This window comes from Mustela putorius, unplaced genomic scaffold (genome assembly GCF_011764305.1).
Source record: "Mustela putorius furo isolate JIRA1106 unplaced genomic scaffold, ASM1176430v1.1 tig00000827_pilon_pilon_pilon, whole genome shotgun sequence".
NCBI classification, from domain to species: domain Eukaryota; kingdom Metazoa; phylum Chordata; class Mammalia; order Carnivora; family Mustelidae; genus Mustela; species Mustela putorius.
Window position 1 is genome coordinate 6,911,547 of NW_025421489.1, and position 23,799 is coordinate 6,935,345.

General features: G+C 37.9%; 1 protein-coding gene across 1 annotated transcript in view; it reads right to left on the minus strand.

The window, feature by feature from the left end:
* The window catches only part of MALRD1 (MAM and LDL receptor class A domain containing 1), a 753,919-nt gene that overhangs the window by 36,452 nt on the left and 693,668 nt on the right, over positions 1-23,799 (minus strand). Inside the window, 2 exon segments of the mRNA XM_013058904.2 lie at positions 4,811-4,907; positions 4,997-5,076. Coding sequence (XP_012914358.2) covers positions 4,811-4,907; positions 4,997-5,076 — 177 coding nt within the window.

The following is a 23,799-nucleotide window of genomic DNA, read 5'->3' on the forward strand; positions in this document are numbered from 1 at the left end:
TCCTTGGATGAATCTGGCTCAAGGTATATCGATCGGTTTTGTTGATATTTAAAAAAAAAAAATAGTACCTGGTTTCATTGATCTGTTCTCTTGTGGGGTTTTTTTTTTTTCTTTCATTCTCTGTTTCATTTATTTACACTCTAATATTTATTATTTTGTTCCTTCTACTGGTTTGGGGCTTTGTTTTTCTTTTTCTTGCTCCTTTAGGTGTAAGGTTAGGTTGCTTATTTGAGATTTTTCTTCCTAAGGTGGACCTATATTGCTATAAACCTCCCTTTTAGAACAGCTTTTGCTGTCTCCCAAAGATTTTTGGACCCATTTGCTGTTTAGTAGTGTGTCATTTAGCTTCCATGTATTTGTGTTCTTTCCAGATTTTTTTCTTGTGATTGATTTACACATTTTGTGGTCAGAGAAGATGCATGATATAATTTCATTTCTTTTGAATTTGCTGAGACTTGATTTATGGCCTAATAATCTGTTCTGGAGAATGTCCCATGTGCCCTTGAAAACAATGTGTATTCTATTGTTTTTGAATGGGGTTCTCTGAATATATCTATTGGATCCATCTAGTCCAATTTGCCTTCCAAAGCCACTCTTCCCTTACTGATTTTCTGTCTGGATGATTTATCCATTGATATTAGTAAGGTGTTAAAAGTCCCCTACTATTATTATATTAATGTCAGCTTAATCCTTAATATCGCTTAATAGTTTTTTTTTTTTTTTTTTATGTATTAGGTGCTTCCATGATGGGTGTGTAAATATTTACAATTGTTATATTCTCTTGTTGGATTGTTTCCTTTATCATTGGGTACTGTCCTCACCTCTTGTTACAGTCTTTAAGATTTATTTAATCTTATTTGTTTCATTTGCATGGTAAATGTTTTTCCACCCTTTGCTTTCAATTTGTATGTGTCTTTAGGTGTGAAGTGAGTCTCTTGTAGGCAGCATATACCTAGGTCTTGGTCTTTTATCGCAGTTACAGCATAAAAGGTGTAACTAAGGGGTTCCTGAGTGGCTCAGTGGCTTAAGCCTCTGCCTTCGGCTCAGGTAATGATCTCAGGGTCCTGTGGTTGAGCCCCGCATGGCATCAGGCTCTCTGCTTAGCAGGGAGTCTGCTCCCCCACCCCACTTTGCCTGCCTCTCTGCCTATTTGTGATCTCTGTCAAATAAATAAAATCTTAAAAAAAAAAGTGTAACTAAACACTGGAGTTTTTAGTTCATTTACATTCAGAGTAATTAGCAATGGGTATGTACTTATTATCATTTTGTTACTTGTTTTATGGTTGTTTGGATAGTTCTAACCTGTATCTTGTATTTCTTGCTCTCTTCCCTTGTGATTTGCTGACTTTTAGTGATCCACTTGAATTCCTTTCTCTTTATGTTTTGCATATCTGTTATAGGTTTTTGATTTGTGGTTGTCATTGGGTTGATGTATAATATCCTATGCATATAGAAATCTACAGTAGTTGAAGGTTGCTGAAGTTGGAACCCATTCTAAAAGCACAAAATCTTACCCCTCCATGTTTTATGCATATGATATCATATTTTGCATCTTTTATTTTTAATTCCTTGACTGTTTATTGATATAATTGATTTTACTGCTTTTGTGTTTTAACCTCTGTACTTGTGTTATATTTGATTAGTATGTTCGCTTTTTGTTTATTTTAAAGTTTATTTATCTCTACACCCAACTTAGGGCTTGAACTCGTAACCTAGAGATCAAAAGTTGTGTGTTCTTCTGAGCAAGTTATTTGCTCCAAATCTGATACTTTTTATTATGTTTGTATTTGCTTATGAAAATTTTCTCTTTTCAAATTTATCTTCCATTTTTACATTTTCTTTCTAATCAGACTCGATTCTAACATTTCTTGTATGACTGGTTTAGTGGAGATAAACACATTTATTTATTTACTTACTTATTTCCAGTGTTCCAAATTCACTGTTTATGCACCATACCCTGTACTCCATGCCCATACAGTGAAGAGCATTTTAAACATTTGTTTGTCTGGGAACTCTTTAACAGTCCTGTGTTATAAATCATAGCCTTGTTGGATAGAGTAATCTTGGTTGTAGATCTTTTTTTTCCTTTCAGCATTTTGAATGGATCATGCCCTTCTCTTCTGGTCTGCAGAGTTTCTGCTAAAACAGTAGCTAAGAGGCTTTATGGGGTACCTGTCTTCTGTTCTCTTGTTGCTTTTGAAGTCTTCTTTTTATCATTACTTTTTTCCATTTTAATTATTATATGGCTTGGTGTGAACCTCCTTAGGTTGATTTTGGGGCTCTCTCAGCCCCTTGCATCTAGATTTCTGTTTCCTTCTCCAGATAAGGGAAAATTTTAGCTATTTTTTTCTTTAAATCAATTTTATGCTCCTTTTCTTTCTCTTCTACTTGGATCCCTATAATGTGAGTGTTATTACACTTGATGTTGTTGCTGAGTTTGTTTAACCTATTCTCAATTTCTATTACTCTTTTCTTTCTGCTCTTCAGCTGTTTATTTTCCATTATTCTGTTCTCCAGGTCCTTCATGTGTTCTTCTACTTCCTCTAATCTACTGTTTATTTCATCTAGTGTATTTTTAATTTCAGTTATTGAGGACTTCATTTTTGGGTCTTTTTTATGTTTTTTATCTCTTTGTTAAAAGTCTCACTGAGATCCTCCATTCTTTTTTCTAGTCCAGTAAGTTCTTTACGATCATTACTTTGAATTCTATTAGGCATATTGCTTATCTCCTTTTCCTTTAGCTTTTTGCTGTGATTTTGTCCTCTTGCCTCATTTGTGATCTATTCTTATGTCCCTTCATTTTGTTTAAGTCTCTGTGTTTATTACTCTATAGTAGGAAAATCAGTTATGTCTTCTGATTTAAAATTAGTGGCCTTACAAAGAAGAGGTCCTGTGGTGCCTTTTAGAGCACTGCTCCCTGTTCACCAGAGCCAGTCACAACAGAGGCGTTTCCTTTATGTATTGCATGCATCCTGTTATGGCTGAGCCTTGTTTGCCCTCTGTCCAGTTGGCTACAGTGGCCCCCTTTCTCTGTTCTGGGTAAGGTATGATCCTTATGCTGTTGAAGGGCCAATCCGTGGTTACCTTGGGCTTTAAGTTGGTTCAGACCAAATGCCTACCATCAGCCCATTTGCTGGGGCTGTGGTAGCATCAAATTGTAGGACGCTTTTCCTGCATCATTTCCTGAGAGGTTTTCATTGGTGAGTGGGGTCTTCACTGAGACCAAATATCTGCCTCCAGTCTGTTGGGGTTGCAGTGGCCCTGAACTACAGGGTTTTTTCCTGTTCCCCATGAGGTTTTTGTTGGTGGATGATGTTGGCAGTCGTTTCAGATGTCTATCCCTAGTCCCCTGATGGGGCTGCAGTGGAACTGGTGTGTATGGTTATCTTCCCCTCTCCCCAGCTCCCCAGGGCAGGAGTCACTTGGGAGTGGTGCTTTGAACTATTGTAGTTGATTGCAGGATGATACTTGTCAGAAGCTGCTATGGAGGGATTCTTCCCCAGTGGAGCAAGTTGGATGGGATAGGTCTGCAGTAGAATGCAGGGCGTGTGGTGTTAGCAGGGTAGGTGAGGAATGTCACTAGTTCCTAGCAGGGCTACTTGTAGAATGAGTTTTGACAGTCACTGCTTTGGAATGACTCCTGCCCAACTGGGTTGGTATGATGGGGCCAGATCCATAGGAGAATGTGAGGTAGGGTATACAGTGTTAGCAAGCTAGATAATGAGTGTTCATGCTCATTCTTAAAGGTGTCTGGTTGTCTAAGCTGCCAGGGGGTAGAAATGTCACCTGCCAGTTCTTATGTTTTTGGATAAGTCTCCTAAAAATCCTTGCCCTTGCAGCATGCATTCTGAGATTAGTAAAGAAATCTACTTCATGCATGCCCCAAGTAATTTTCAGATTGCTACTGCTTTGCTATATTTTGGCTGGGTTGTTTGTTATGTTCTGTCTTTAAGGATGGCAACTCAGTTTCCTATTGCCTTCTAGCTCTTCCAAAGTAAAGCCTACTGATTTTTAAAGTACCCAGTTTTAAGCTCTTCTAGTTTATTAAAAACTCCAAAAATTAAGCCCTGCTCATTTTTGGAGTAAAATATTAGGAGGACTGGTCTCTCCAGTGCAGTTTAATCTTGTGGGAGTTTGGTTCTTGACTGTTTGTGCCTCCCACCATTTGTGGTGTCGCTGATGCTCTAGAATTAACTGTACAGAGCCTGTTCTGCCAGTCTTTGAGTCTTTTTCTGGGTTAGTTGCACTGATGTGACTGTTATCTAGGAGGGGAGAAGGTGAGCTTCGGATCCTCCTACTCCACTATCCTCTTGGGCTCTCTCCCTCTAGTAATTGGGGTCTTCTTAGTTTTGCATGAATTCTTTTGGGTACAACTCCTGGTCTCTGTTCTGTATATTGCCTAGAACCTGGAGTCTTGACCTGAAACACTGATGTTTAGAGTTCACTGGGAGGGCCAAGAAAGCATCTCATTTGCAGTTCTGTTGCCTTCCCCAGGTGCCACCAGCAAGTGGGACACTGACACCCTCATGTCTCTTAATCTGTGGAGAATGCCACATTCCCTTTCTTGTCATCAAAACTGCTTTTAACACAATGTGGAAAGTAAACTTAAGGCTTTTTACTGAAAAAAGAAGAATGATTATTGTTAAGTAGGTTCCTACATTCTGCCCAGAAGGAAAGAAATCTACAAAGCGTAGAAACACTAAAGTTACCTGCATGTAAATGAAGTGAAAGAAAAACGAAGGAACTGAAATGTTTCAGAAAATTGTTCTGCCACAGTATATTTTATTTAGCAATCAAAGGCATCACTTACCTGACTGGTACTTTTCTGTTTGCAAGAAAACACACAACTGCGATTATAATATGAATCATCAGGAAAGCTAATCCAATGCCCAGGAAAGTCCATATATCTGGAATTTCAAACCAATTAAAAAGATAAGTATGCAGTGAAAAACGTTCAAAATTCCAAATTTAAGCAAAGAGTCACAGTATCACCTACTATTCTGAGTGTATGTGAACTCTGCAGGGGAAGGGTTCACTTTGATGTGGCATCGATTTCCTTTCCATCCTTGTCCACATCTGAAAAGGAGATAAAACATGATATTTAAATTTTAAAAAGTAGAAAGCTATTTTAGCAGCATTATAATGGAATAAAATGATGAGTGTCAATAAATAATAATACAATGAATGTGGGTAACTTTGATAAGAAACCAAAAATATTAAATAAGAGCAAAAAGAAAATTAAATTTTTATTATTTTCATAATTGAGATGATTTTTAAAAATATAACCTTCTTTAAAAAAAATAAATAAAAATATAACCTTCTTGAAATTATCTCTAAGGTGGGAACTTAGCTTTCACATGCTCTTCTGTTACTTTCAGTATTGATTTGATTTTTACGAATGTCCAATCCACTTTTTTTTTTTTTAAAGATTTTATTTATTTATCAGAGAGAGAGAGAGAATGAGCACAGGCAGACAGAATGGCAAGCAGAGGCAGAGGGAGAAGCAGGCTCCCTGACGAGCAAGGAGCCCGATGTGGGACTTGATCCCAGGACGCTGGGATCATGACCTGAGCCGAAGGCAGCTGCTTAACCAACTGAGCCACCCAGGCGTCCCGTCGTCCAATCCACTTTTATTGTTCATTTGTCTCAAAGCTAAAAACTAGTATTTTTCACTAACAAACAGAATTTTTTTCAATATTGATGGAAATATTAAAATTACGTATTTACATAAATCAGACAGTATGTTTATCACTATGTCAGGATGATCCTTCGGTACATAGATTTGAAACCAGGTTAATAACATCATTGGTATATCTGCAGTACTATTATGACTTAATTAATTTTGCTTTATTTGGGGACAGCATAATGAAACCTGGAATACTGGGAGTATTTCCTTTATGGGTGGCTTTCACAACATTCCAAAATGGGGATTAGCTTATATCTCAAAGGGAAATCAGGTTTATTTTTAAGCAGTAAATATGTCAGATTTTTTTTCTGGTACAGTATGTTTGTGTGTGAGTGTGAAAGCTTATGTATTCATTTTTTTTTTTATCAGAAATAACAGGATACAAATTATTTGTATTTGTTTAGTTGAATTTTCTGCCAAGTTCATAGTACATCTCACAAATAGGATTAAAAGGTAGCTTTTGAATATGTGTGCACTGAAGCTGTGTGTTACAAGCAATGCTCTTGCAATACACAGTTGTGTATTTTCCCTCAATCTTTTTGAGCTTGAAAATTTGAATGCCTAATAGCAATTTCTGCACAAAAGCAGTAGCTTCTTTAAATATAAAAAGCTTAGAGTTTCAAGAAGATCCATAAGAAAGCCTTCTTTCTGGGATACCTAGGTGGTTCAGTAGGTTGAGTGCCTGCCTCTTGGTTTCAGTCAGGTCATGATCTCAGGGTCATGGGACTGAGCCCTGCATTGGGCTCTGCACTCAGCAGAGTCAGCTTGTCCCTCTCTCTCTGCTCTTACCCCGTCTTGTACTCTCTCTCTCTCAAGTAAAATCTTAAAAATAAAATAGGAGCACCTGGATGGCTCAGTCAGTGAAGCACCTTGGGTGAACCTGCCTTGGGTTCAGGTTGCAGTCTCAGGGTTCTGGGATGGAAGCCCTGTATCAGGCTCCTTGCTCACCCGGGAGCCTGTTTCTCCCTTTCCTTCTCCAATGCCCCTGTTTGTGCTCTCTCTCTCCCTCACTCTGGCTCAAATAAGTTAAAAAAATAAATAAATAAAATAAAAAAGAATGCCTCTTCCCTTCACAGAACTAGAACAAATAATACCAGAATTTATATGGAACCACAAGAGACCTTGAATAGCCAAAGCAGTCTTTAAAAAAAAAAAAAAGAAAGGAAAAAAAAAAGAACAATACTGAAAGATAAAATCCTGAATTTCAAGATATAATGCAAAGAAGTAGTGATCAAAACACTATGGTACTGCCACAGAAATACTTGGATAGAACAGAATGGCCCAGAAATAAACCCATGCTTATGTGGTCAATTAATCTATGAAAAAGGAGACAAGAGTATACATTGGGAGAAAGACAGTCTCTTCAATAAATGGTTCTGGGAAAATTGGACATTCCATGCAAAAGAATAAAACTGGACCATTTTCTTACACCATATACAAAAATAAATTCAAAATGGATTGAAGATATAAGTGCGAGACCTGAAACCATAAAACGCTGAGGAAAGCATAAGCAGTAATTTCTTTGCATTGGCCTTAGCAACATTCTTTTAGATAAATCTTAGGCAAGGGAAATAAAAGCAAAATTAAACTATCAGGACACCACCAAAATAAAGCCTTAAAAAAAGCTTTTGCACAGTGAAGGAAACCATCAAAAAAACAAAACGCAACCTAATGAATGGGAGAAGGTATTTGCAAATGATACATCTGAATTAATATCTGACCATTCAGGTCCTCATTGTCAAGTCATGACATTTTTCCATAGGAGAAATCCAGATGGCCAACAGACACATGAAAAGATGTTCAGCATCAACTAATCATTTGGGATATACATAGGAAAACCACAATAGATACCACCTCACACCTGTCAGAAGGGCTAGAATCAAAAAGAGAAGAAAAAAACAAGTATTGACCAGGATGGAAAAAAAAAAAAAGGAACCCTTGTGTACTGTTGGTGGGAGGGCAGATTGGTATAGCTAATACAGAAACAGTATGGAGTTTCCTCAAAAAATTAAAAATAGGAATATCTTATGATTCAGTAAATCCAGTATTGGCAATTTACGCAAAGAATATAAAAACAGTATTTTAAAAGATCAATGAACCATTAAGTTATTGCTACATCATTTAAAATAGTCATGAGGAAGTTTCTTAAGGAAGAAACTTAAGTGTCCATAAAAGATGAATAGATAAAGAAGATGTAGTATGTGAGTGTGTGTTATCCATGTAAAAGAATTAAGAGTTGCCATTTACAACAACATGGGTGTACTTAAAGGGTATAATGCTAAGTGAAATAAGTCAGACTGAGAAAGACAAATACCAAATTATTTTACTTATATGTGGAGTGTTAAAACAATGTCAGAGACCTCTAGGTAAAGAGGACAAACAATACTTGCCAGAGGGGTGGGCAGTAGGGAATGGGCAAAATGTGTTAAAGGGAGAGGGAGAAACTGCAAGAAAAAATTTCCTTATTTTTTAAAAGTAAAAATACAGGATAAATTGTTTTGATGTCTCTGAAACAATTTTTTTTTGTTGTTGTTGTTTTACTCTTGTCACTCACAAGATGTTTCTTTGTCATTCCTTAGTTTACATTGAATCTACATGCCAGTTTTCACATGCACAGACATTGTGAACTTAGTAATGGGGGACACTTTTTCCTCCTGGGTTATTTTGGCTCCTTTAGATTTTGAAGTTCCACTTCACCAGTGTCAGATCAGAACTACAACAATATTTAGGCAAATTGCAATTTTAAACAAATTGTACGTGCTTGAATGTGCCTATTAAGATAAATTCCAGTGGATGGGGTGCCTGGGTGGCTCAGTGAGTTCAAGCCTCTGCCTTCGGCTCAGGTCATGATCCTGGGGTCCTGGGATCAAGGCCGGCATAGGCATCGGGCTCTCTGCTCAGCAGGGAACCTCTGTCTGTCTGCTTGTGATCTCTGTCAAATAAATAAGTAAAATCTTAAAACAAAAACAAAAACGGATATTAAAAAAAAATAAATTCCAGTGGAAAGTATTTTGGAATACCAGTGAAAAATAACAGTGGGCGAAACTTCAGGTAAGTTGGCAGAGTAGAAGGATCCCAAGCTCACCTCATCCCTTAGATACAAGTAGGTAACACCCATGTAAAGTACAGATAAAGCAGAAAATGGCCCAAAGACTGATGGAACAGACTCTCCACAGATAAATATAGAGAAAAGACCATTTTGAAGAGGGTTGGAAGAGCAGAGGTCTGGTTGGGAGCCAAACTGACCTGCAAGTGTATGTTTTGAGAGGGATATCCACATGTGGAGGGGAGAGGAGCACACCAGACACCCCAGGCACAGGGGAACCTTGCTGAGAAGATAAATCCCCATAACATTTGGCTTTGAAAACCAGAGGGTCTTAATTTCATGCATTTTCATAATCACTAGGGCTTAACACTTGAAATCAACCGGTTTAGCTGTGGGAGAGCCAGAGGGGGATAGGCAGCAGAGTTCCACCCTTAAAGCGACCAGCATAACAGCTTCCCTGAAATGCAGTATAGAAGCAGCAGTTTGAAAAACACCTAAGGTATATAGGAAGATTTATATCCTAATCTCAGAACATATCCCAGAGGGGCAGGGATCTTTGGGAGACTGTTCCAAGAACAAGAGTGGGTGGCACCATTTCCTTGCACCATCCCCCAGCCTAGAAATGATAATACCTGTAGGAACTGGTACAACTTGATTACTTTCCACCTAGCTAGTGGCCCGACCCCACCCACTCAAACCAGTCCTCACCAGTTTTCCAAAGCAGCCACAGGTCCCCTCCCACAGACTGGAACAGTGCAAGTGAGCTTCACCCTGCCTCTGAATTTTCCTGCAGACCTGTCTCCTCCGCAGGAATTTTCCAAAGCAGCTACAGGACTCCTCCTAGAGTAGACTTGCGCAAACCTTGCTGACATTGATGTGTAACCACTGTGTTCTCTTGCTGACCTGTCCTGTTCAATATGCCCTTGGAGAGAGTCCATCCAAAGCATAGCAGTGTGCAAGCAGCCCAAACAGCCACTAGCACTACTTCAAAGTGACTCCTGCACAATGGAGAGGGGGAAAAAACAAAAAACACACATGTACCAGTTCAGTTGTAGCCACAGCAGTGGGCTGGGGGCAGGCATCTACTCTGAATATAGGCTGTGCCCACCAATGAAAGCTTCTCTGGGGATGTCACTCAGGTGCTATTATGGCTCTGAAAAAAATTCCTGATCTGATCCATCTCAAGCTCAAGGTGGCCCCTGCCTGGTCTTTCAATAGAAGGGCCAATTGCTGCCCACAACAGAAGAGAGCCATTGAGCCAACTGGAATGATGACAAATGTGGCTCCGACACAGTGGTAGGGTACATGCAGTACTACAGGCTGCATCTCTGAAGTGTCAGGTTCTGGTGAATGGGGGACATAGCATGGCAAGACACTACAGGACCTCTTCATCTAGCCACTACTTTCAAGAGAAGGAGCTATAGCTGAATATCCTAACACAGAGAAATACTGAGAGTTATTTAGACAAAATGAGACAGATGAATCTGTCCCAAATGAAAGAAAAGAACAAAATCTCAGTAAAAGAACTACCCGGAATGGAGATAATATGCCTCATAGGGAATTTAAAGTAATGGTCAGAAAGATACTCCCTGAACTTGAGGAAAGAGTAGAGGATCTCAGTAACACCTCCAACAAAGAGATGGAAAACATAAAAAAGAAGCCATAAGAGATGAATAAATAAATGAAATTAAAAATACAGTAGAGGGAATAAGTAGTAGACTAAGGGAAGGAAAATTATGAATCAGCGACCTGGAAGACTCAGTAATGGAAAGCAGTCAAGCTGAACAGGAGAAAAAAATAAAAATGAGAAAAAACATTAAGGGCACTCAGCAACACCATCAAGTGTAATAACATTCACATTATAGAGATCCCAGAAGGAAAAGAGAGAGAAAAGGGGGAGGAAAACTTATTTAAAAGCTAAAAACTTTCTGAATCTAGAGAAAGAAACAGAAGGCCAGATGCATGATGCACAGAGCCCCAAAGAAAGCCAACCCAAGGAGTTCTATACCAAGAAATAAAGTAATTTAAGTGGTGAAAAGTAGTGACAGAATTTTAAAAACAGATCCCTACAAGGGAAACCCCATGTCAGCTGACTTCTTTTTTCACAGAAATTTTGCAGGCCAGAAGGGAGTGGCATCATATATTCAAAGTACTAAAGGAAAACAAAACAAAAACAAAACCCAAACCTAAAACCAAGAATACTTTATCCACCAAGACTGTCATTCAGAATGGAAGAGATTAAAGTGTTTTTCAGAAAAACAAAAGTTAAAGGAATTCATCACTATTAAACCAGTCTTATAAGATCTATTAAAATGGGACCCTTTGATTTGAAAGGAAAATGTAGGCAGCAGTAAGAAAAGTAGGAAGCACAATAGCAGTAAAATTAAGTATATCAATAAAAATCAGTTGAGGGATTCACACAATGAAAGAAGGTAAAAAATGACACCATATACCTAAAATGTGGGGAGGAGAACAGTCAGTTTTAGTGCTTTTACCGTGGTTTCAAACTTAAGTGACCATTAACTTAATACAGACTACTGCATGTATAAATGTTATATATAAACTTAGCAGTAACCACAAATTAAAAACAGGTAATAGATAAACAACAAGTAAAGAGAAAGGAGAATCCAAGCATGTAACTCAAGAAAGCCAGCAAACCATGAGGGAAAAGAGTAAGAGAAGAAAGGAACAGAGAAGAACTACAAAACAACCAAAAAAAATAAGTAAATAAAAGTGAAAGGGCAGTAAGTACATACCAGCAATAATTACTTTGGATATAAATGGACTAAAAGCTCCCATCTAAAGACATAGGGTGACAGAATGGATTCAAAAGCAACACCCTATATGCTATGTACAAGACATTCATTTCAGGGTGCCTGGGTGGCTCAGTGGGTTAAAGCCTCTGCCTTCGGCTCGGGTCATGATCTCAGGGTCTTGGGATTGAGCCCCACTTTGGGCTCTCTGCTCAGCGGGGAGTCTGCTTCCCTTCCTCTCTCTCTGCCTCCTTGTGATCTCTGTCGAATAAATAAAAATCTTAAAAAAAAAAAAAGATACTCATTTCAGACTTAAAGACATGAACACTGAAAGTGAAGAGATGGAAAAGCATTTATCATGCAAAATGGGAATGAAAAGAAAACTGGGGTCATAATACCTGTGTCAGAGAAATACTTTTATCTTTTTAAATTTATTTTAGAGACAGAGAGTGCACAAATGGCCAGAGGGGAGGCGGAGAGAATCCTCAAGCAGACTCTCAGATGAGCATGGAGCCTGATGTGGAGCTTGATCCTAGGACCTTGATATCATAATCTAAGCCAAAATCAAGAATCAGCTGCTTAACCAACTGAGCAACATAGGCATCCTGAGATAAAATAGACATTATTTTTTAATTTAAAATTTTATTTATTTGAGAGAAAGCACACAGCAGAAGGGGCAGGGAAAGGAGAAGAGAATCTAAAGCAGACACTATGCTGAGCACAGAGCCTTATACTGGGTTTGATCTCACAGTGCTGAGATACCAGAACCTGAGCCAAAACCAAGAAGTAGACGCTTAATCCACCACACCATCCAGGTGCCCCTCCCCCAAAACAAAGACTGTAACAAAAGACAAGGATAGTACATAATCATAAAGGGAAAAATCCAACAAGAAGATATAATTGTATAACATGGAAGCACCCATATACTGAAAACAGCTTTTTAACAAACACAAAGGAAGTACAGTAATAGTAAGGAACGTTAACACCCTACTTAACATCAGTGGATCGATCATCCAGACAAAAGCAAAAAGGAAACGGTGGCTTTGAGTGACACATTGGGTTATATGGATATATAAACATACTCAGAACATCCCATCCTAAAACAGCAGAATACACATTCTTTCAAGGGCACATGGAACATTCTTCAGAATGGATCACACATTAAGCCGTAAAACAAGTCTCAACAAATTCAAAATACTGAAGTCACACCATGAATCTTTTGGACCATAATGCTATTAAAGTAGAAATAAACAAAGTGAAATCAGGAAAGAAAACAAGTACATGGGGTTAAATAATATGCTACTAAACAATGAATGGGTCAACCAGCAATGCATAGAGAAAATTAAATACATGTAGACAAATGAAAATGAAAGACAATAGTCAGAAATCTTTGGGATGCAGCAAAAGTTGTTTTCAGAGAGGTATTTATAGCTATATAGGGCTACCTGAAGAAGCAAGAAAAATCTCAAAACAACCTACCTTTACACCTAATAGAGCTAGAAAAAGAATAAATCAACCCACAACCAGCAAAAGGAAGGAAATAAAAATTTCCTTTATTTAAGAGAAGAACTTTTTTCTTTAAAGATTTCATTTATTTGGGGCGCCTGGGTGGCTCAGTGGGTTAAGCCGCTGCCTTCGGCTCAGGTCATGATCTCGGGGTCCTGGGATCGAGTCCCGCATCGGGCTCTCTGCTCAGCAGGGAGCCTGCTTCCCTCTCTCTCTCTGCCTGCCTCTCCATCTACTTGTGATTTCTCTCTGTCAAATAAGTAAATTAATAAAATCTTAAAAAAAAAAAAAAAAAAAAAAAGATTTCATTTATTTGACAGAGATAGTGAGAGGAAATACAAGCAGGAAGAGTGGGAGAGGGAGAAGCAGCTTCCCACTGAGCAGGGAGCCCAATGTGGGGCTCGATCCCAGGACTCTGGGATTATAACCTGAGCCAAAGGCAGATGCTTAACGACTGAGCCACCCAGGTGCCCCAAAAGAAGAACTTTTTTAAAAATAGAAACTAGGGACGCCTGAGTGGCTCAGTGGGTTAGGCTGCTGCCTTCTGCTCAGGTCATGATCCTAGGTCCTGGGATCGAGTCCCGCATCGGTCTCCTTGCTTGACGGGGAGCCTGCTTCTCTCTCTGCCTCTGCTTGCCACTCTGCCTGCTTGTGTGCATGTGCTGTCTCTCTCTGATAAATAAATAAAATCTTTAATAAATAAATAAAAATAGAAACTAAAAGCCAAACAAAGATAACAGATTGATGAAACTAGGAGCTGACTGGTTTAAAAGATCAACAAAATTGGGGCGCCTGGGTGGCTCAGTGGGTTAAAGCCTCTGCCTTCGGCTCAGGTCATGATCCCAGTGTCCTGGGATCGAGCCCCACATCGGGCTGTCTGCTCCACGGAGAGCCTGCTTCCTCCTCTCTCTCTCTCTCTGCCTGCCTCTCTGCCTACTTGTGATCTCTGTCTGTCAAATAAATAAATCAAATTAAAAAAAAAAAAAGATCAACAAAATTGATAAACCATTAGCCAACCTAACAGAAAGAGGACTCAAAATAAGTAAAATCAGAAACAAAAGGAAAAGTAACAGCTTACAACACAGAAGTACAAAGGATTGTAAGAGAATATTATGAAAAAATATTGGCCAACAAATTGGTCAACCTAGAAGAAATAGATGAACTCCTAGAAGCAAATAACCTCCCCGAAGTGAATCAGGATAGTCCAGGACCAGATAGCTTCCAAGGTGATTTCTAGCAAACATTTAAAGAAGTGTTAATACCTGTTATTTTCCAAGTATTCCAAAAATAGAAGAGGAAGAAAACTTTCCAGCCTAATTCTATGAGGCCAGCATTACCCTGTTCCCAAAACCAGATAAAGATACTACAAAGACAGAGAACTAGAGGCCAGTATCTCTGATGAACATGATGTAAAACTGTTCAGCTTAATCCTTCATTACATCAAAATCATACACCACAATCAAGTCGGATTTATCTCTGGGATGCAAGGGTGGTTCAGTTGTCACCAATCATGTGATGCATCACATCAACAAAAGAAAAGACAAAAAGCAAATGAGCATCTCAACAGAGGCAGAAAAAGCATTTGACCAAGCACAGCATTCATTCATGATTAAAGTGCTGGTACATCTACAGGGAACATACCTCAACATAATAAAGGTGATATATAAAAATACCCCAACCAACATCCTACTTAGTGCTGAAAAACTCAAAATAGTAGTGGAATTTGTAGCCCAGTAATCAGACACAAAAATAAATGGCATCCAAATTGGTAAGGAAGATAGGAAGATTAAAAAATACTTTCACTACTTGAAAATGAAATGATATTTATATAAAATCCTGAAGATTCCACCAAAACAACAAACCAACCAACAAAAAAACCCAGAATGGATCATTGAATTCTGTCAGTGTATAAAAAATCAATACACAGTACTCTGTTGCATTTCTATACACTAATAATGAAGTAGCAGAAAGAGAAAAGTCCCATTTACAATTGCACCAAAAAGAATAAAATACCTAGGAATAAACTTAAACAAAGAGGTGAAAGATTTGTAGTTTTTATTGTTGTTGTTCATTTTTAAGTAATCTCTACACCCAACCTGAGGCTTGAACGTATAACCAACTTTGAGATCAATAGTCACATGCTCTACCAACTGAGCCAGCCAGGTACTCCTTGTATTTTGCAAACTATCACACTTTGATCAAGAAATGGAAGATGACATAAATGGAATGATATTCCATATTCATGGATCAGTAGAATAAATATTATGAAAGTATTCATATTACCCAAAGCCATCTACAGATTTAATGCAATCCCAATGAAAATATCAATAGCATTTTTTACAGAACTAGAACAGGTAGTCCTAAAATTGGTATGGAACCAAGGGGAAAGAAAAGAAAAACAAATAGCGTAATCTTAAAAAAGGGAAAAAAAAATGGAGGTACCACAATTCCAAAATTTCAAGATATACTACAAAGATATAGTAATCAAAAGAGTATGCTATTTGCACAGAAATAGACACACAGATTAGTGGAATAGCATAAAGAGCCCAGAAATAAACCCATACTTAAACAAGGTCAATTAATCTTCAACAGAGGAGGCAGTAGAATGCAATGGGAAAAAGAAGTTTTTCAACAAATGGTACTAGGAAATCTGGACAGGTATATGGAAAAGAATGAATCTGGACCACTTTCTTAAACCATACCAAAAAATAAACTCAGAATGGATGAAGGACCTAAATGTAAGACCTCAAATCATAAAATTCGTAAAGAAAACATATTAATTTCTCTAACATTGGCCATTGAATCTTTTCTAGATAAATCTTAGGCAAGGGAAACAAAAGCCTAAATTACTGGAATTACATTAAAATAAAAAGCTCCTGCAAAGCAAAAGAAACCATCAACAAAACAAAAAGACAACTAACTGAATGGAAGAAGATATTTTCAAATGATATATCTGATAAAGAGAATCCAAATATATGATAAACTTAGATAATTCCACACCAAAACCACAAATGATCCAGTTTAAAAATGTGCAGAAGATATGAACAGACATTTCTCCAAAGAAAAGACATACAGAAGGTCCACAGACAGAAGAAAAGATGCCTGGTATCACTAATCGTCGGGGAAGTTAAATCAGAACCACAGTGAGATACCACCTAACACCTTTCAGAATGACTAAAATCAGAAACGCAAGAAACATGTTGGTGAGAATTATAAAGGAACCCTTGTGCACTGTTGGGAATTCAGACTATTTCAGCACCTGTGAAAAACACTATAGAGTTCCCTCAAAAGTTTAAAAATAAAATTATATTTGATCCAATGATCTTAATACTGATTATTTACCCAAAGAATATGAAAATACTAATCTGAAAAGACATAGGCACCCTATGTTTATTGCAGCATTTACCGTAGCCAAATTATGGAAGCAACCCAAGTGTCCATCCGTAGATGAGTGGAGAAACAAAATACACAGAGGAACACACACACAGGAACATTACTCAACCTTAGGAGGAATGAAATCTTGCCATTTGGAATAACATGGATATACTAGAGGATATAATGCTAAGTGAAATAAGAGAAAGACAAATATTTGATTGTGCTCATGTGTAATTTAAGAAACAAAATAAAGGAACAAGGGGAAAGGGAGGCATAAAACCAGACTCTAACTTTAGAGAAGAAACTAGTGGTTGGTGATCAGAGAGGAAGTGTGCAGGAGGGATGGATAACTACGGGAAGGGTATTATGAGTACCCTTATCATTGACGGCCCTGAATAAGGCATAGAATTGCTGAATCACTGTGTTGTGCAACTGAAACTAATTCTGTACTTTCATTATAATGGGAATAAAAAGAAATAGGCAAAGCCATATGGGGAAGTCATATGCATGCTGCCTGTCTACCTTGTCTCCCTTTTATTTAGCTATGCATATTTATAGATTTATGTATGTAAATAAAACCTGGTGATGAACAAGTGGGAGTATTGTATGACCTTTTCTTTGATGTTTCTTTGAGGAGTTTATACTGAAAAAATTTTGATGTTATTTTTTTTTTCCAGAAATATGGACCCTATGGATAAAAGGAAAGATAGAGGTTTAGTTGATGAAAGTTTACCTATGAAAATAACAGGAAATAAGCTTCCTTTCAGTAGGTACATAAATATATATCACCAAATTTTTATTTTTGTATTTACTTACTTATTTTTTACCAAGGACCAATTTTTTTAAAAGTATAGATCAAGTCATGTAACTGTGTGAAAACTAATGGAAAGGAATGGACTTTATGGATCAAAATTAGTTTCAAAATATGCTTTTTTTCCCTCAGTCATCTGATACAAGCTTAAAATCTTAAATTAAATTATACACGAACATATGTCAAAACATAACCCTATATCCCCATACGCAGTTCCAGTCTCCTGAATGCATATGGGGATGAAAAGTTATGTTTTAACATATGTTTCTGCATGATTTCATTTAAGACTTTAAGCATGTATTATTTTTAATCTGTTAATATCAGATGATTGAGAAAAAAGTAAACATTTGAGCATCAGTTTCATATGGAGATTACAATTTTTACCTCAGGATTTATATTTATATTCAAATTTATTAGAACTTTTTGAATCTGATTTCTTGATATAATTAAATCTCTGGGTTAGTGGGACTGGACAGTGACAGAATTTATGCTGTCTCCACCCCACATTTAAAGTACACACTGGAGTAGGGTCAGCACACCATAACCAGTTGACTTCAACAGGTGCCAGGTCCCCAAGCCCACACCAGTTCTGGTTGTGCTGGGGCACAGGAAACAAAACAAAACAAAACACCCAGGGTTTTAAAGAATGATTACCATATAAAAGCCCCAGCCCTAGAACTCAATCGAGTGGTGAGGGTGCTACTAAAATTCCCTCTGGGTAGCAGGGGCTGATGGACATAATCAATGTTCCCCCTGCACCTTGAAATCGTAGAACAGTATACAATCCCGTTCCCTAACTGGCCTGCGACCTCAGTGAACCCTGGGCCCCTAGCCCCCACCAGCCCCAGCTGTCCCACTAAGGAGGCCAAAGCGCGGTGCACACAGTAGGATACCCCTGGTTAGTGCTCTGGACCACTCCAGCCTTTGTGCCAAGGACACACAGGCACAAAGCACCCTGGAACACTCCAGGCCCATACCACTTCGGCTTTAGACAGCTTGCTTGGGCACCCCTGGATCAACATGCTCTCGAACCTTCTGGCTTTGGAACCAACTGCCCTGCCAGAGTGCCCTGGTGTGAAGCACCCAGAGAACCCCTGGCCCTTACCTGCACTGGTTCCACTCACGCCACCAGGGGATACCTCCTGTGTGGAACACATGAGAACACTCCTACCCTTATTGGCCTTGGCTTCAGTCCTGTGGCTAGGGCACCCCATGTGTTGACTACTCAGGGACAGTCCAGCTTTTACCCTGTTCAGCATCAGCTCTCCTGCATGGGCAGCCCCAGTGGGACTGGGACAGCCCAGCTTAAAACTACTTCAGCTTTAGTTGTCCCGTCACGGCACATTTTGCATAAGGAACTCAGAGACTACACTGGCTTTACACAACTGCTTTAGATTTACCTGTCCTGCAGGGGTGCTCCCTGCAGAGTGTCCCAGCACCCCTCAGCCTCTGCCCCACCTCAGCTCTAGGCACCTCTTCAGGGTGTGTGGAGAGTCCTGAAACATGATGGTTTCACTTCAGCCTTACTTATCCTGCCAAGGCATATTCTGCATGTAGAGTTTTGAGACACCCCAGATTACCTCCAATTTAACTATCCTGCCAGGGAACCCACTATGTGGAGAGCCCCAGGAACCCAGCCAGCCAGGAAAAGTAACCAAGAACACATTATCTATATAGGGAATGACCATACACAAGACCATTCCTTGAAGTTCAGAAGGAACTGTTCCACCTAATCAATGGAAACACAAAATACAGCAGATCAGGGAGACAGAATAATATTCTCCAAAACACGGAACATGACAAAATCTCAGAAAACTAAATGAAACAGAGATAAGCAATATGCCTGATTAAAGATGCTTACTGGGCTAGGGATGAGAATGGCAGAACTTAGTGAGACCTCCAATAAAGAGATAAAAAAATAAAAACCAATCACAGTTGAAGAATACAATAACAAAACATCCTCTGGAGGGAATCAGCAGATGAGTGGATGCAGAAGAACACATCCATAATCTGGCAGACAAGTGAATGGAAAGCACCCAAACTGAACAGCAAAAAGAGACAATAATTTTTAAAAAATTAGGAAAGGTTAAGTGATCTCTTGGGCAATATCAAATGAACAAACATTTGCATTATAGGGGTCCCAGAAGGAGACGGAGAGAGGTAAGAAAACTCGTGGTGAAATAAGAACTGACTTGTTCTAACTTAGAGAAGGAAATAGACACCCAGGTTTAAGAAGCAAAAAGAGTTCCAAATAGATGAACCTAAGGAACTCCAGACAGAAATGAAATCAGTAAAGTTACAGCATGCAAAATCAATATCCAGAAGTTGGTAGTGTTTCTATACACTAATGATGCAGCAGAAAGATAACACAATCCCATTTACAACTGCACCAAAAGTATTAAAATATCTAGAAATAAACTTGAGTAAGGAGGTGAAAAACCTGTACTCTAAAAACTATAAAATGTGAAAGAAATGAAGATGACATAAACAAATAGAAATTCCATGAGCATGCATTGGAAAAATTAAGTTTGTTAAAATGCTCATACTACCCAAGCAATCTATGTATTTAATGCAAATCCCTATCAAAATACCAACAGTACTATTTCAGATAATTTAAACATAAGAGCCCTAAAAACTTGTATGGAACCATGAAAGACTCCAAAGAGCCAGAGCAGTCTTGAAAAAGAACAAAACTGGAGGTATCACAATCACAGATTTCAACATACACTACAAAGCTGTATTAACCAAAACTCTATGGTACTGGTGCATACACACAAAAATAGATACATAGATCAATGGAACAGAAGAGGAAGCTCGAAAATAAACTCACATTTATGCGGTCAGTTAATTTATGACAAAAGAGGCAAAAAAAGGTACATTGGGAAAAAGTCTCTTCAATAAATGGTCCTGGGAAAACCGGACAGGTACATGGAAAAGAATGAAACTGGACCACTTTTCTACCATACACCAAAATAAAGTGGACTGACGATCTAAATGTGAGACCTGACCCATAACAACCCTAGAGAACACAGTAATTTTTCTGACACTGACTAGCATTTTTCTAGATAAGTCTCCTGAGATGAAGGAAAGAAAATTAAAATTAACTGTTGATCCTATGTCCAAGTAAAAACCTTTTGCCCAGCAAAGGAAACAATCAGCAAGACAGAAAGGCAGCTTACTAAATGGGAGGAGATATTTGCAAATTATATATTGTATAAGGGATTAATATCAAAATATATAAAGAACTTACACAACTCAACCCCCAAAAATCCAATTAAAAACGGAGATCTAGAGAAACATTCTTCCAAAGACATACAGATGGCCAAAAGACCATGAAATAATGGTCATCATCACTATCATCAGGGAAATGCAAACCTATCCCACAATGAAATATCACCTCCTCTCTCTCAGAATGGCTAAAATTAAAAAGACAATTAAAAAATGTTGGTAAGGATGTGGGGAAAAAAGGAACACTGTGCACTGCTGGCAGGAATGTAAATTGGTGCAACTAATGTGGAAAACGGTGTATAGGATCTTTTAAAAATTGAAAATGAAATACCATATAATTCAGTAATTTCACTACAGGCTATTTACCCAATGAATATGAAAATACAATTTTGAAAAGATCTATGGACCCCTATGTTTACTGAAACATTCACAATACCAAAATTATTGAATCAATCTAAGTGCTCACTGATAAATGAATGGGTAAAAAAGATGGGATACACACACACACACACACACACACACACACACGCAGGAACATTATGCAGCAATATAAAAGGATGAACTCTTCCCATCTGAGGCAACATGGATGGACCTAGAGTATATTATGCTAAGTGCAATAAATTAGACTGAGAAAAACAAATGCCATATGATTTCACTAACATGGAATCTAAACAAATGAAAATAAATTAATAAGGAAATAAAAAGCAAAGTCACAACCTGTTAAAAAAAAAAAAGAATCTTTATAATTTCAGACCCAGAAAATGTAAAATGTGCTATCTCAACTAGACTTTAATGGAACAGGTAATAACTTATTCCAAAAAACGAAGTGCTTATATATGTATTCTATAACTGTTTCAGAAAAACTGGTTATGCAGTATATACAGAAATCACCTATAACTGTTGAGATCTGGAGAGATAGGTTCAGATTTTCTTCAGATTATTAAGGGGATCCTAAAACTAGATTTTCTAGTCCTTTGCTACGGTATATTTTTCAGCTATAGTTCCTCTAATCTTCTAGTTTTTAATGTAGAAGGAAAATCCCTTCTGGAGTATGCATATTTTATATATTCCACATTAGATTTATAGGTTGGCATAATAGCACTACACTTATTTTTCTTCTTATTAGGTATTTCTATTATAACATCATGAGTATTAAATTCATATATATGTTTTTGTGTTAGAAGTCTGTATTATTCTACATTTATATCCCATGCTTCAGAAAACTCCAATATACAAAGCCCAGTAGGAATAATGTATTGAATACCTGCTATTTGCTAAAAAACCAAAATTCTAAATGTTCTAATATCTTATTTGTAATACAGTAATGTTACAAGGTAGGGATTGTTTCTTCATTTGATGACTGAGGAAATAAGGCACAGAGAGATTGAGCGGGAAGTTACCCAGAGGTATATTCTGAGTAACTTTTATATTGTATCTCTTTGGCTTCTCAGGAGATGTTCTTTTTACTACTTGGCTTTCCTTCCCATAATCTTCCTAAAGTTTATAATGGTAGTTAATTTGAAAATTCTTTGTCTGTTAGAGTAGAAACACTAGAAGAAATTTTTTGTCTTAATGGTCTGAAAATGTCCACTTATCAATTAAATCTCACCCTGGAAGCATCTCTAGGTTTGACGGCACTCAGATGTGGCCCAGGGTGGGGAAAAAAGTAAGTATCAGGTGAATGAATTTGAGGCAAGACTCTGCCACTTTCTACTTATGTAGCTTTGGAACAGTCACATAATTTTAGTTTTCTGTTATAAGCAATAAAAATTACAACTCACCTCATAGAATGCAGATGAAAATTAAAACAGTGACATGAAAACATACTGTTAACTGTAAAATGTTATTTATACCAAGCTGTTTGACACCCAGTCTTTTGCTTTCTGGTACAAATCATGGTCATGCCTGCTCCTGCTGACCTTATGCCCACATACCCTAACAGACTGGTCCTCACATTCCTGCCCTATTTTCCATTGTTGCCTGAGCCTTCGTTTAAGGATCAGGAAGCCATGAAAAGCCTTCGCCATAGCTTCTGTTTTCATGACTTATTAATTATGCCATTAAAAACATTTTTACATATGAATATGCCTGAAGGTTCTTCATCCAATACACACACATGTAAGGGAAGAAAAAGCAGGTGGCAGGCGTTGAAGATGTTTATTGCTTGCCCTGCACATTCCTCTTCCTACCACCCCCTGGTGGCTTCTACCCATTAGAGTACTGCAGGCAGGGAGAGAGTAATGCTGGCTCAATGCAGCATGAAAGCATCAGCTCAAACCCAAGTGTTTTCTGGGCCGCAGGCTGAGCGGATGTCAGCAGAAAGGGAGTGGGACAATTGAGGTAAGCCCTTAAGGAGCCATCCTTATTGTCATGGGTGAATTCATTTTAACAGAAAACAAAAAAGCAGGAAAAGCCACTATATAATCTCCCAGCCCCAAAGCTCTGAAATTCCACATTGAGTACCAGTGATTAATCTGCTTAGACTAATTTCCTGTTGATTAATTAGTTACAGCATATTTTGTAACATTAAGAATTAAGTAGGGTCCACCTGAAAGAGAAAGATAAATGTCCCACTCCATCCATGCATAAGGGCCTGGGTTTTTTGCACAAACAGGAGAAAGGGAGAAATAAAATATAATAAGACTCTTTCAGCCAGAGCCAACACCCTAAATTCAAACAGGCCTTCTGCTATTAATAGGTTATAACTGAAGAGTTATGAAACCATTTGTTTCTCAGTCCGCTTGGTAACACCCATTCATTACTCACTAACACCTGAAAAAGCCCCTCCCATCCATATTGTCATTTGTGTGCCAGTCCTAGCCTAAATGTCTCATTGCCAGGGAAAACAAATGAGCTACACATTTTCTAAACATGTGTTCATGGAGTCATTTGGTGGGAACTGGTGGAGGGTTTACTCTGTTTTTTAAAGGAGTTGAATTTTTCTAGTAAGTCTAAAGTAATAAGACAAATCAAGGGCTAATATAGAGGCAAAGTTATTTCATAAAAATGTTGATACTGCATATTCAAATCTAGGAGGGATTAGAAATATAAGTTAAATGATGTGATCCAATATTTTTCACTAATACAGGAGAATGCATTTAAATGCATTTTTCCTAATAATTATGAAATTAAAGGGAATCTTAATCCTACTCTGATAAAGGACATTCGAAGCATCAGAAAGAGGTAAGAATTTAATGCTAAATATATATATATATATATATATATATAAACAGTGTCTGAATTCCCATATCCATTCTCTACTCCTGCTTCATCATCTCAGTCACAGAAGTTCCATAAAATTACCTGGCAAACGTATCTAACATATCGTCTCCTGCCCCCATCCTGCTTAGACCATGTGGCCAGAGTCCCCTATCGCTCTACAGTAATAGGTTCC